This window comes from Hylobates moloch, unplaced genomic scaffold, assembly GCF_009828535.3.
Source record: "Hylobates moloch isolate HMO894 unplaced genomic scaffold, HMol_V3 SCAFFOLD_11, whole genome shotgun sequence".
NCBI lineage: Eukaryota > Metazoa > Chordata > Mammalia > Primates > Hylobatidae > Hylobates > Hylobates moloch.
The window spans coordinates 60,566,512-60,581,003 of record NW_026652286.1 but is presented as its reverse complement, the minus strand read 5'-3'; the positions used below and the strand labels follow the sequence as shown (position 1 = coordinate 60,581,003).

General features: G+C 39.3%; 1 protein-coding gene across 1 annotated transcript in view; it reads left to right on the top strand.

Moving 5' to 3' along the window:
• CTSC (cathepsin C) overlaps positions 1-12,390 on the top strand; it is a 45,115-nt gene extending 32,725 nt beyond the window's left edge. The window contains exons 5-7 of the mRNA XM_032167121.2: positions 5,231-5,346; positions 9,583-9,714; positions 11,332-12,390. Of these exons, the coding sequence (XP_032023012.1) occupies positions 5,231-5,346; positions 9,583-9,714; positions 11,332-11,834 (751 nt within the window). The 3' untranslated portion in view covers positions 11,835-12,390. The remainder of the gene's footprint in view (positions 1-5,230; positions 5,347-9,582; positions 9,715-11,331) is intronic.
• Positions 12,391-14,492: the final 2,102 nt, after the last annotated feature.

Here is a 14,492-nt window from a genome sequence, read left to right as displayed (position 1 = left end):
GAGTCTTTGAAACTGCTGAAATTACAGACAACGTGTATTGTTTATGAGCATTTCTGAATCTAGAGCTTTCACTAGATTTGTAAAGAATGTGGGCCAAAAGAGTAAGAGCCAATCATGTATCTTGTACTCAAAATGTTTGTAATTCTCACCTTTTTATCCCCCAAACTCCTCTTGCTCTCTCTTCATTTTCACAGTGTTACTGGAAAGGGGTCCTGATCCAGACCCCAAGAGAGGGCTCTTGGATCTTGTGCAAGAAAGAATTTAGGGCGAGTCCTCAGTGCAAAGTGAAAGCAAGTTTATTAAGAAAGTAAAGGAATAAAAGAATGGCTACTCCATAGACAGAGCAGCCCCGAGGGCAGCTGCTTGTCCATTTTTATGGTTATTTCTTGATTATATGCTAAACAAGGGATGGATTATTCATGCCTCCCCTTTTTAGACCATACAGGGTAACTTCCTGACATTGTCATGGCATTATTTTTTTTTTATTTTAGACGGAGTCTCACTGTGTTGCCCAGGCTGGAGTGCGATAAAGCAATCTCGGCTCACTGCAACCTCTGCCTCCTGGGTTTAAATGATTCTCCTGCCTCAGCCTCCCAAGTATCTGGGATTACAGGCGTGACCTACCACGCCCAGCCAATTTTTGTATTTTTAGTTGAAACAGGGTTTTGCCATGTTGGCCAGGCTGGTCTTGAATTCCTGACTTCAGGTGATCTGCCCACCTCGGCCTCCCAAAGTGCTGAGATTACAGACGTGAGCCACCAACCCTGGCCTGTCATGGCATTCTTTTTTTTTTTTTTTTTTTTTTTTTTTTGAGACGGAGTCTCGCTCTGTCACCCAGGCTGGAGTGCAGTGGCGCGATCTCGGCTCATTGCAACCTCTGCCTCCCGGGTTCACGCCATTCTCCTGCCTCAGCCTCTCCGAGTAGCTGGGAATACAGGTGCCCGCCACCACGCCCAGCTAATTTTTTGTATTTTTAGTAGAGACGGGGTTTCACCGTAGTCTCGATCTCCTGACCTCGTGATCCGCCCTCCTCGGCCTCCCAAAGTGCTGGGATTACAAGCGTGACCCACCGCGCCCGGCCGGCATTCTTAAACTGTCATGGTGCTGGTGGGAGTGTAGCAGTGGGAAAGACCAGAGGTCACTCTCATCGCCATCTTGGTTTTGGTGGGTTTTAGCTGGCTTCTTTACTGCAGCCTGTCTGTTCTATCAGCAAGGTCTTTATGACCTGAGTCTTGTGCTGACCTCCTACCTCATTCTATGACTTAGAATGCCTTAACTGTCTAGGAATGCAACCCAGTAGGTCTCAGCCTCATCTTACCCAGATCCTATTCAAGATGGAGTTGCTCTGGGTCAAACACCTTTGACAGCATCATTAAGCCTCAGTTCTCACACTGTTTTTGTTTTGTTTGTGTGTGCAATGATGGGCAAATCTCTGCCTTATAGGATGGTAGAAAAAAGGAACTTAATATTGAAATGACTGTTTTGTGCCAGATAATTGCTTTAAACTGTATCAGCATCTTATTTAGTCCTGTTAATGACATGGATGTTATCTTCATAACAGCTGCCATTTTATTAAGGACTTATCAGAGAAAGGCACTGTTCTAAGCACTTGTTGCCCATTATTACATTGAATTTTCATAACAACCCTTTGAAGTAAGCATGATTATACCCACTTTAATAGAAGTGAACCGTAGTTTCGTAATGTTAGATTCCTTGCCAAATGTTACACAGATAGTAAGTGATAAAATCATATGCCCTGAAGTTACATTATGCTGCCAAACTTAAATTTCTTTTTTATCCTTTATATTAGTATATTCTTAGGTTTAAACAAGACAACTAGTTAACACATACTGGATTTTGTCCACAGTTCCTGGCTCATAACTCCCATAGCCCTTGTCACTATCTTTTAACATTGGGGCACATTAGGCCTCAGAAGTAGGCCTCAGAAAACAGAATCTCTCTCTCTCTGATCTTCTTCTGCCCTCCTCTCACCTGCCCAGGGCAGCACCCTAATCTTCGCCTGCCTTTCTGATCTTGGGTCATAAGACCTTCATTTCCAAAGATGTCCTGTGTCATACCCTAAAGGAGGGAATGCTGCACAGAGAGAGGCTCAGAAGAATCTGGACAGGCCTTGCTGTGTTTACGTCATACCCTTTATGTCCAGTCACATCTCTACATGGTTGTCAATTGTGCCTATTTAATGAAGTCTCCATATAAGGCTTACAAGGACAGGGTGCAGAGAGCTTCCAGATAGCTGAACACGTGGAAGTTCCTGGAGGGTGGTGTGCTCAGGGAGGGCATGGAAGCTGTGTGCCCCTTCCCCCATACCTTGCCCTACTCATTTCTTCATCTGTTTCCTTTGTAGTATCTTTTATAATAAACCACTAAACATTAGTTAGTATTTCTCTGAGTTCTGTGAGTCACTCTAGCAAATTAATTGAACCCAAGGAGGGTGTCATAGGATCCCCACATTATAGCTGGTTGGTCAGAAGCACAGGTAAACAACCTAGGGCTTTCAATTGGCATTGAAAGTAGGGGGCAGTTTTGTAGGACAGAGCCCTCAGCCTGTGAGATCTGATGCCATCTCCAGGTACACAGTGTCAAAACTGGATTGGAGGACACCCAGCTAGTATTCACTGTGAAATTGGTTGCTTGCTTGATTTGTGGGGAGAAACCCACATGCATTTGATCACAGAAGTCTTTTGTGTTGATAGTTGATAGTGTTCAGTGAGAGAATTAAAAAAAAAATTGAGTTTCTTCTTCAACATATTCTCTCAGTGTGAAACCACAGAAACTATTTCCATCTTTGAATTGTTTGCATCTTAGTTTTTATTTATACATCTTAGAAGAAATGTCCAACCTTTGTTTTTTCTCTCACCCTATATATAAAATTACCTATGAGGCATAGATTTTTATGATCTTTGATTATTTAGACTTTGTCCAAATTGTGTGTTTTATAGCATTACTGTAACTTCTATTTGTTATAGTAATCTTTGTGTATATTATGTCTCTTAACATTGTCTTCCATATTGTTAATGACCATCTGATATTTATCTCTGTATCATGTATATCTTCAACCAATGTGACTGGCTTAGGAGAAAAAATTAGTGAACAATTAACTAGCGTTTCTCTAGTCTATACAATTGTCAGGGTTACAATTGCTATTTTTGAATAAATCATTGTTGTTTTTCTCTTTGTTTCATCTCAGTTCCATTTTGTCATGTATTCTTTTTTTTTTTTTTTTTTTTTTTGAGACAGAGTCTTGCTCTGTCACCCAGGCTGGAGTGCAGTGGTACAATCTCGGCTCACTGCAAGCTCCACTTCCTGGGTTCACGCCATTCTCCTGCCTCAGCCTCCCGAGTAGCTGGGACTACAGGCACCCACCACCACGCCCAGCTAATTTTTTTTGTATTTTTAGTAGGGACGGGGTTTCACTGTGTTAGCCAGGATGGTCTCGATCTCCTGACCTCGTGATCTGCCCTCCTTGACCTCCCAATGCTGGAATTACAGGCGGGAGCCACCGCGCCTGGCCCCTTGTCATGTATTCTTAACCTGTGTTATATCTTAAGAGATCTAAGAGAAGTTGTGAGAGACAGGACCATTTGGAGATAGGCACAGAGGGCATGAAGTAGCCCAGAAAGAATCTTTGCCATTGACTAAATTTTAGCCTAGTAAAAAACATCTGGTAACCACTGAAAAACTAGAACAGTGTGATACGACAATGCCCAGTTGAATAAGAAATTCAAATAGTTTATAGTAACAGAAAATAATTTTTACCACATTGTGACTGTAGTGCCCTAAAAAAAATTTGAAGGAGCAGAGAGAGAGGAAGTGAGTTTTCGCTGGGGGTTGGTGAGTGGAGGCTACTTTATGAGCAGTTTTAAAAATTAGAAGTTAGGAAAAAACTCTTAGGGGAGTTGTTAGTGGTGAGCAAGAGGCACTTGAGGTTACAGGAGCAGCAGCATAAAGATATAGAACAGAGAGGCCATTTGGCAGTCTTGGGGAAACTCTAAGAAGTCGAATGTGTCTAAAGCTGTGGTTCTCTCTCTCTTTCTGTGTGTGTGTGTGTGTGTGTGTGTGTGTGTGCGCGCGCGCGCACATGTGTATGTATGTGTGAAATTGCTAATACAGAGAAGCTGTTAGAACAATTTTCTCACTTCCCAAAAATGTCTGTTCATTCATGGGCCTAGGCAACTAACTCTCCTTTGTGTGTCTTACAGCCCAACACTATCATGTAAGATGTGGTTCTATAATGAAACAGTTTTATCTGTTGTTTATGGAGCTAGTCAGCCTGTGTTATGCTTATGTTACTGGTTGAAGGTGTCCAGGTTCTTGGCTTCTTGAACAAAGAATTGGACAAAACACACAAATGAGGCAAGGAAAGAATGAAGCAACAAAGGCAGAGATGTATTGAAAATGAAAGCACACTCCACAGGATGGGAGTGGGCCTAAGTAAATGCCTCAAGGCCCTGGTTACAGAATTTTCTGGGGTTTCAGTACCCTCTAGAGGTTTCCCATTGGTTATCTGGTGTATGCCCTATGTAAATGAAGAGGGTGGAGTAAAGTTACAAAGTCATTTACTCAGTATGGGCCCTGTGTTAATGGAGAGGATGTTACTCCTGGAGGTTGTGGCCCATGTAAACGGAGAGGATGAAGCCATTCACATTCCTGCCATTGCTGAAGTGTTTCCATTTTATTTAATTCTAGGAAGTCAGTGTGAATTGGCCTTATGTTCCCTGCCTCCAGAACCTATTCTTCTGCCTCATGTAGACCCTTTTTTCCCTTTGCCAACTTCACTTCTTTTAAAGCCACCCCACTACCAATGTGTCTGTCTCCTAAGTCAAACATCAGTGATTCCTCTGTTTTCTCTAAACCCTTATGTCTTCTACTTCTCATCTCTTTCTTGGTCAAAAATCTTTCAAAAACGAGTAAGAATGCAGCTATTCAGGCAAACTAAAAATAACATCACAGTGATATACAAAACCAGTGTCATTTCACAAGGGAAAATTATCAATACTAGATCCTGAAAAAGAAACAGTGAATGAAAGCCATTTACACAACTCGGTTGTATAATTGACACATTGAATCACTCATAGAACAGGTGCTCTTTGGGTCTGAATCTAGATCCTAGCTAGTCTGGTAGCTGAAATCATAGAATTATAATAGAGTTTAGGAAATCATCCTCAAAGGAAAGATATATGTTGATATCAAATGTATATTTCCTTTCTAGGCCCAAACCTGCACCACTGACTGCTGAAATACAGCAAAAGATTTTGCATTTGCCAGCATCTTGGGACTGGAGAAATGTTCATGGTATCAATTTTGTCAGTCCTGTCCGAAACCAAGGTAAAAAATAAGTCTAAGTTTTTTATTAATTTGTTCTGAACTATTTATTGAACAGTTGCTCTGTGTGATGGATTTCGGGGATACCTAGATGGAATGGGCATGATCCCCTTATTACAGAAATAGAAAACAGGTGGCCTATGAATTATTCTTTCCTTTTATATCCATGACAAACTTTGGTAAAAAATTTTCTTTTCTACTGAGCTTGGCATTTCTTCAGTACTCTTCTCGATATATTTTCCAGGTAGCTAGTGACAATCAGAGTGATATGTAAGACAAACTCATTTGCCCTCCTAGTAGGAAAGATTCTAGTAGAAGCAAAGAATTGTTTACCATTCTGCAAGTGGTTTGTTGGAATCTTTCTTTGCTACCTGTCCCTCTATTCCCCCACCCCCATTAATTTAGTCGTTAATTATTACATGAACCCATAAAATAAATCCTTAAATTATTTTCCTGGTAGATTTTTTTGAGCTATGTAAGGACCTTTCAATTCACTTTACATTAGAATATGATATGTGATGGTAAGTATTAACCCAGCTTCCTAAGCGATGGCGTGAGGGCAGAGCCCAGGTTCATGAAAAGTATTCTTATCATTGAATTTTAACAGTTATTTTTAGAAATTTGATACAATGTGAGTTGATTTCATAACATGTCCTCTAACTGCACTTGATAGCAAATTATGTTGTTATCCTGAGTTTTAGCCAACAATGACTTGGAGAATCTATGCAATACTCAGTTTTATTACTTGTAAGCTCATTTTGAAGATAATACTACCCATGGCTGATTTGTTACTATAAAATAGGTTTAGTATTTGCTGTCTGGAAACATTCTGATTAGTGTCTCCTGGGAGGAATATAAATTTATAGTACCCAAAGATAAACTGTTGTTTCCCTTTCCTAAACTTTTAGTGATAGTCTCTGCCATGTCTCATTTTCGTCACTTGCCCTCCAAGCTCCCATCTCACTGAATTCTTGCAGTGTTCTGAATGTTGAGAGCCCCAAGTAGGTCTTATAACAGCCAATGAGCAACATTTCTGTTTTTCATCAGACACCAAGGGTCTCATCTCTTTACTTTTCTACCAGTTATTCTGGGCTCTTCAGCTCTAAAGAAAGTATGGGTCCTGAAATCTTTCCGTACCTTCTCAATTTCCTGGGGAGGGCTTCTTTGGAAAGTGGGATTGGAAATAAGATAAATTTGAAGATAATTGAGAAATGAATGGAAAGTGAATTTGAAGGGTCCATGTTAAGAGATTGCAAGATACGCTATCACCAAACAGATTTTTTATGCCTATTTGAGAGGATTAATTAATATTGCATATCATGTGTTGACTTGATCATTGAGGTCCTGGCACATGATTAGCATTGGCATGATATAATGTGAGCTACTAATACTATAGTGTTGCTTCTGGTGTTGTTACCAGAACATCTAAAATATGTTAGGATTTTTTTAATGGCAGAGGAAATAAAGACTAATATGACATAGTCCTTGTCCTAGTGATTTACAGTTTAGCAAGACATACAAGCAAAACATTAAAGTAAAACATGATAACTACTTTAATAAAACATTTTTTAAATTCATTGGTAACATAAGAGAAGGTAGAAAAGTTTAGCAAACCCTTCCCAAAAGATATGATTGACAAGTTATATGAGAGAATAATTCAGGGAAAGGAAATTCAACTTTCTAAAGCCAAACTATTTGACATTGGTTTTCATATAGCTTGGTAAAAGCTATTATTTTCTCCAATGTTCTTTATTCTTTGACTGTTATAAGTATGATTTGTACAGAGAAATGGCATTTCAAAACAGAGGGCTTTGATGGATTAATTGCTTTTGAATTGATCCGTCATCTACTTGTCAGGTACTTGAGAAAATAATGTACTTAATGGTTCCTCTTTTGACTTTCTTTTGGTATTCTATACTGTAAGTTGGGGAAAAAAAGTATTTTATCTTCCTGCTAATTGGGCTACTTGAAAATTCCCACAAACTTTGCCAATACCAGTGTTCTGTATAACCCAGAATTCAGAATTAGCTGCAATTAAGGGAATTCACAGCTTTTCTGTAGTCAGAGAGCAAATTGAAATTAAAGAAAAAAGAAATAGTGGAAGGACAAATGAAATTTTACCTTTACACTTGAAAACAGATTTAAGAACAAGCCTTATAGCTAGATTTATTAATACTTTGAGGTATGAGACGGAAGAGAAGCTTAGAAATAGGGCAGAATGGGCTATCTTTGTTCTTCTCCCAGCTATGCTGTTTTTATTTATTATTGTATTTTTAAGAGAGAAGGGAATTGTCTTTCGTGGGTCACATTAATTAGGAAATACAGAGTGTTTTCATAATGCGTAAAGTCTAGTCCATTTAAGTCTTGTTTCAAAATGCTGTTTATATTATTTGAGCAGGAAGGCAGAGACCTTAAACTGCTCCACCCAATTCATTTTACACAAAAGATTAAAAAGAAAAAAACAAAAAAGAAAAAAGGTCAAGCGCCCAGTGTTGCACAACTAATGATAGGCAAAACAAGAGAGGAGGGGAAAAAGAATCCTGACTCCTGACTCCTGACTCCTAGTTCAGCATGTTCTTCACTGTTAGAAGCTGCTGCTGAAAATAGTTATACCATATGAAAATAACACTATCTATTTGAGATTGTAGAAATTTGATTACTGCAGAGCTCTGGCTGGGCTAGACTCACTTCTTATTCTTTATTGCATTGCAGTATTCTTAAGAGATAAATGGCTCTTTTAGAATCAGATTGGCCTTGGCTGTTGAAATGAGGCATTAATTACCTTGGTAGCTGACACATTCTTACAAGTCAGGGGCTTGATGAAGGTTATCTTCTTCCCTTGTTCTTGTGATTGTTCTGTAAATAGAACACATTCAGAGCCCTTGAATACACTTGCGGCCTGTGCCTCCCACAGTGATCGATGGTCAGATAATGAGAGTTTAATGACCAGTACTGAGAGAGATTATTTCCATGGCTGCTATGGGCCAAGAAAGCTGGGTGGTCAGAAAGGGACCCTTTCCAGACTCTCCTGGGATGTGTTATTTCTTTGGCATTGGTTTCCTTTCATGAGGCACCAAGGTGTATTTGTAAGTTGTGCAGTGTTGCACAACTAATGAGGGGCAAAACAAGAAAGGAGGAAAAAAAAAAAAGTATCCTCACTCCTAGTTCAGTGTGTTCTTCACTGTTGGAAGATACTGCTGAACATAGTTATATGTTCAGTGTACAATGTACAATGTTCTTTGACATTCCATTATTTGAAGGATGGGTCCTATGGATAGTATCATCTGCATGGTTTTGAAAACAAAAGATATAAGCTAATTTTGCTCTGTCTCGTGACTACGAGACAGGGAGAGAAAATCTGAATATTTGTTAAAGTAGACACAGCCCCATAAATTGTGCCTTAGGAGACAGTAAGGCACTTGTCCCTGCTGTCTATTAGCTGTGTGTCCTTGGACAGCTCATTGCTTCTTTCTGAGCCACCGTTACACGTTATCAAGTGAGCAGGTTGTGTACTAGATGAATTCACAGGACCTTCTTCCAAGTGCTTTTCTGATCTTCGTAATTTAGATAATCTCTCAGTAGCAAAACAGTGTACAATATGGTCAATCTGAGATTTTTAGGGGGAGAATTTTAGGGAACATCACAAATGGCAGTAGTTAAAAGGAAATAGGGCTCACAGACTGACTTCTGTCTATAACTTCACATGGTAGAAGGGATGAGAGTTCTCTCTGGAGCCTTTTGTATTAGGTCACTAATTCCAAAGGCCCCACCTCCTAAGACCATCACTTTCGGGATTGGGGTTTTAACATGATTTTGGAGGGACATAAACCTTCATCTCATTGCATTAGAGATATTTGAAAGCTCAGCTCACATGTATTCCTCCACAGTATTCTCCCAACCTGATGGCTTTGAATGTTGTAGACATAAATCCTTTCATCATTATCAAGAATATTGCCAAAAGCTTCTCAGAAATTATGAGGGGTATTTTTAGTTTCTAAAATATTCTCAAAGAAAGTCCCATGTACTAATGTTTGCCTTTTGATGAAAAAGGATGAAACCTTAGTGATTGCCTTAATAAGCTCAACAATGCTTGTTAGTTGAGTCTTCTTATTGTGCTGATTCTTATAAACAACAACATTCAGTATAAACATTAATGTATGTGATTCACTAAGGTTTTTGCATGATTCTCTGTGAGGCTTCAGATGTCTCTTGGATTATGTATCTTTTTTTCGTCGCCAGCATCCTGTGGCAGCTGCTACTCATTTGCTTCTGTGGGTATGCTAGAAGCGAGAATCCGTATACTAACCAACAATTCTCAGACCCCAATCCTAAGCCCTCAGGAGGTTGTGTCTTGTAGCCAGTATGCTCAAGGTAAGTGTTGCATTTCAGACACCATTTATGAGCTATTTACCTGTGTGCAGCTGGCTGTTGTTGGCAAACGCAAAAGGATAATGCAGTAGAGAGAGCACAGTGTCTATAGTCAGAAAATCTGGGTGCAAGTCTGGCCCTATCACTTATTAATGGATGGTTTCTCATGGAATTCACTGTACCATCCAGCAAAATGTCAATAGTTACTATACATTGAGCTCTGCCTATTACATGTATTGCCTAACAATGCTCAAAACTCTGAGAAGTAGTAAGTATAATCCCTATTTATGGACGGGGAACAGGAACAAAGAAATTTTTCTAATTTGAAGGTCTCACAACTTTTAGCATTGGAGTTTCACTTCTAATCATCGTCTCCAAAACCCAACTTTTATTAAAACCATACTAACACTGGTTTCTCTCTGGGAGAATTTTAAAATTCTGTACTTAGGGCTGGGTGCAGTGGCTCATGCCTATAACCCCAGCACTTTGGGAGGCTGAGATGGGTGAATCTCTTGAGTCCTAGAGTTTGAGACTAGCCTGGGCAACACGGCGAAACCCCATCTCTATTAAAAATACAAAAAATTAGCTGGGCGTGGTGGCGTGTGCTCGTAGTCCCAGCTATTCAGGAGGCGGAGGTGTAAGAATCACCTGAGCCCAGGAGGTCAAGACTGCAGTGAGCCGATATCATGCCACTGCACTCCAGCCTGGGCAACTGGAGTGAGGCCCTGTTATGAAAAAAAAAAAATCTGTACTTAGGCTTTCAGATCAGGCTGTATGTGATGTATGTCGAAAACACAGCTATAATTGATTGAGGGAGAAATGTTACCATTTTAAAGGTTTATGCTGTCAAGCCCAGATTTGGCTACTAGGAATTTCCCAGCTCACCAGTGAAACTGCTGATGAGTGATTATTTGCCAGTGAGCCTTTCATTCTTTCTAAAATATGTAATACTAGTTGTGACTTGTAGGCTATAGGGGCTATAATATATCAAGACAATCTTTATCCTCATGAAGCTTACAGTTAAGTGAGAGATAGAGACTAAATAATTATAACAACAGTGTGAAGAACAGTGAAGAAAAAGTACAGAGTTATGATATATATAATAGGGCCAGAACTGCATGAGGAAGGTAGGAAAGACATTTCGGCGAGAGGTTGTCAGGGAAAAAACTTGCTTGAGAAAGAGCCAAGGTGTGGGGTCTGGCTGCTTAGCAATGACCGTAATACCTAACTTTTGCTATTTTTACATGAAGTAACTAATTTAATCCTATGAGGAAAGTACTACTACCATCTAGATTTTACAGGTAAGTAAGCAGAGATACAGAGAAGTTAAACTCTTCACACAGCTTTGGCTTTAAACCTATATAGGCTTCAGAGCCTCCCCACTTAACCACTTTGCCATAGCTACATCCATATTAGGTGCTAAGTAGATATCTGTTAAGTAGAAGGAGGATGAAAGGATAGTTAGCTAGCTGGAAAATGGATGGATGAATGAAGTGATGCTTAAGCTAAGAACAACTTTCAGGGGTAACATGCAAAGAATAATAGAGCAAAGAAGAAAAAATAGAAAATGGGATAATCCTTTTTCTACTAAGGGGTAACATGTGTGTTATTCATCTTCAGGCTGTGAAGGTGGCTTCCCATACCTCACTGCAGGAAAGTACGCCCAAGATTTTGGGCTGGTGGAAGAAGCTTGCTTCCCCTACACAGGCACTGATTCTCCATGCAAAATGAAGGAAGACTGCTTTCGTTATTACTCCTCTGAGTACCACTATGTGGGAGGTTTCTATGGAGGCTGCAATGAAGCCCTGATGAAGCTTGAGTTGGTCCATCATGGGCCCATGGCAGTTGCTTTTGAAGTATATGATGACTTCCTCCACTACGAGAAGGGGATCTACCACCACACTGGTCTAAGAGACCCTTTCAACCCCTTTGAGCTGACTAATCATGCTGTTCTGCTTGTGGGCTATGGCACTGACTCAGCCTCTGGGATGGATTACTGGATTGCTAAAAACAGCTGGGGCACCGGCTGGGGTGAGGATGGCTACTTCCGGATCCGCAGAGGAACGGATGAGTGTGCAATTGAGAGCATAGCAGTGGCAGCCACACCAATTCCTAAATTGTAGGGTATGCCTCCCAGTATTTCATAATGATCTGCATCAGTTGTAAAAGGGAATTGATATATTCACAGACTGGAGACTTTCAGCAGCAGTTTCAGAAGCTTACAAATAGATTTCCATGAAGATTTTTGTCTTTAGAATTAAAACTGCCCTTAATTTTAATATACCTTTCAATCGGCCACTGGCCATTTTTTTCTAAGTATTCAATTAAGTGGGAATTTTCTGGAAGATGGTCAGCTAGGAAGTAATAGTGTTTGCTTAATCATTTGTAATTCAAACATGCTATATTTTTTAAAATCAATGTGAAAACATAGACTTATTTTTAAATTGTACCAATCACAAGAAAATAATGGCAATAATTATCAAAACTTTTAAAATAAATACTCATATTTTTAAAATAAAATTTTAAAAATAACTGCATTATAGAGTTTATGTTTACTTCAGGGAATTTTTATCACCGACTCAGTAAGGTTCACTTATGTTACCTATGTAAGCACTTATTTAAGAAGGAAAAGCATTTGAAGATATTTCAATTAAAAACAAAACTATGAACCTTTGTGACAGGGAGATATACTCAGATAATGCCTAGTGAATCCTAAAATTATCCTTGGATGTTTAATGATCCAGAGACCTCAGAGAAAAGAAATAAGAGTTTTGACAAAATCTGGATATTGGTGAATTTCTTTTCTATGGTGTGTATCTTGTATTTGGGAGTATTGGTTAGTCTTCAGTAGGTGAGCAATAATAGCTTAATGAGTGAAATACTAGCAGCTTAGATTTAAATAGATTTTTGGAATCTCCCAGAGATATTTCACAGGGGATATGAAACCTCTATGCTAAGTAACATATGCCTTATCTTAGAAATTATGTGACAGGAGAATAAGGCAGTCAGAGCTCTGAAATATAAACACGGACCACAGCCTTTTCAAGCTGGAAAGGACCATAAAGATCATGTAATTTAACCTCTTTGCACAGATAGAGACTCAACTTAGAGGGCAAGTGATGTGTCTAACATCACACAGCTGGCAAGTGATGGAGACAGGCTTAAAACCTAGATCTTCGAAACCAAGTTCTCTTTGAGCACCGAATCTCAGCATTTCCCACCAGAGTATCTGCAATCACCAGGGATACTAGCTGCATGCTTGGAAATTTCACCTTAACATTCTGAGTTGCAGAGTTTTGTGCGAAACCCACGTATTTTCTGCATTAAAATTCACTATAATGATGTTTTTACCCTCCTTGAATTGCAGTAGGGCTCCAGGAGTCTGCACCATTTAAAGTTTGGCTTCCTGGACCTTCTGGCATGCTGCCACATACCTTTGATCTTTTCACCACATGGTGGCCCAGAAACAGCACTGGAAGGCACAGCCAGGGTCGGAATCATTGGAAGGCCTCCAAGGAGATGAGATACATTTTCTTTTTATTGTTACTGATTGAATGTAATTTCCATCCTATTTTGTGCCCAGCCTCACTGCTATATGAACATATAAACAGACTTTTGAAATCAAGCACAAATTTTTTTTTCACTAAAATTCATGAAGATACTGTCAGTTTAACAAACACAATTCTATTTAACATGTAAACATGAATTTATTCTCTAGTTTTCCAGGTGGACAGCAGTCAGCTGACACATGAGAACAACTCATCATGATGTAGAGTGCCTGTGATTTTGCACTATTTCATGAAGGCCCTGACTGGCTCTTAAGTAAATTCATTGCTGGTGTCATTCATTAAATACTTTAGGAAATATTAAATGGCTAAATACTGGTGTGAACCTAACTGACATGGAAGTCAGATTATACAACCTGTTTGCTTGAGGATAAGCAATGATTTGAAGAGGCCCTAAGTTTTCAGAGATTATGAGAGGGATTGCCCAGAATAAGAACTTTAAGATAGACTACATTTCAACTTGGATTTATCTACTGTCGAAGTCTGCTTTTCCTGTTTCTGTATGACAGAAAGATCATTTATATCATCCATGTTGCAGATTTCATCAAATACAGTTGACTAAATGGAACATTAGGGTTCTGCAAACCATGCGATTAGACTGTTAAGCTGAACAAAAAGCAGTTGGTGTCAGTGTCTAGAACTTTTTATATTGATGCTAATAGAACACATACTCAGAGTCTTTTAACAAATGGAGCTCTAGAAAAAAAAAATGAGATGGGAACTCTGGCTAACCTCCCCAAAGACATTCCCAGAAAATCTACAAGGATTATCTACATGGATGATGCCACAGGTCACAAAGAAGAAAAATAATATTTAGCTGGGCAGTCTAACACAAGCATAATATTGACTCTGGAGCTGTAGTGCCTGGATAAGAGTTCTGGCTCTGTATCTTACTAGCCATGAAACCTTAGGCAGTTTCCTTATCCCACCTGTGCACTGTGCATCCTTTCTTTTTTTCTCTTTCTTTCTTTCTTTCTTTCTTTCTTTCTTTCTTTCTTTCTTTCTTTCTTTCTTTCTCATCTCTCTCTCCTTCCTTCCTCCCTCCCTCCCTCCCTCCTTTTCTTTTCTTCTTTTCTTTCTTTTCTTTTTTCTTTTCCTTCTTCCTTCTCCTTCCTTCTTCCTTTTCCTTCCTTCCTTCCTTCCTTCCTTCCTTCCTTCCTTCCTTCCTTCCTTTTCTTTTCTTTTCTTTCTTTTCTGTAAAAATAGAGAGAATGG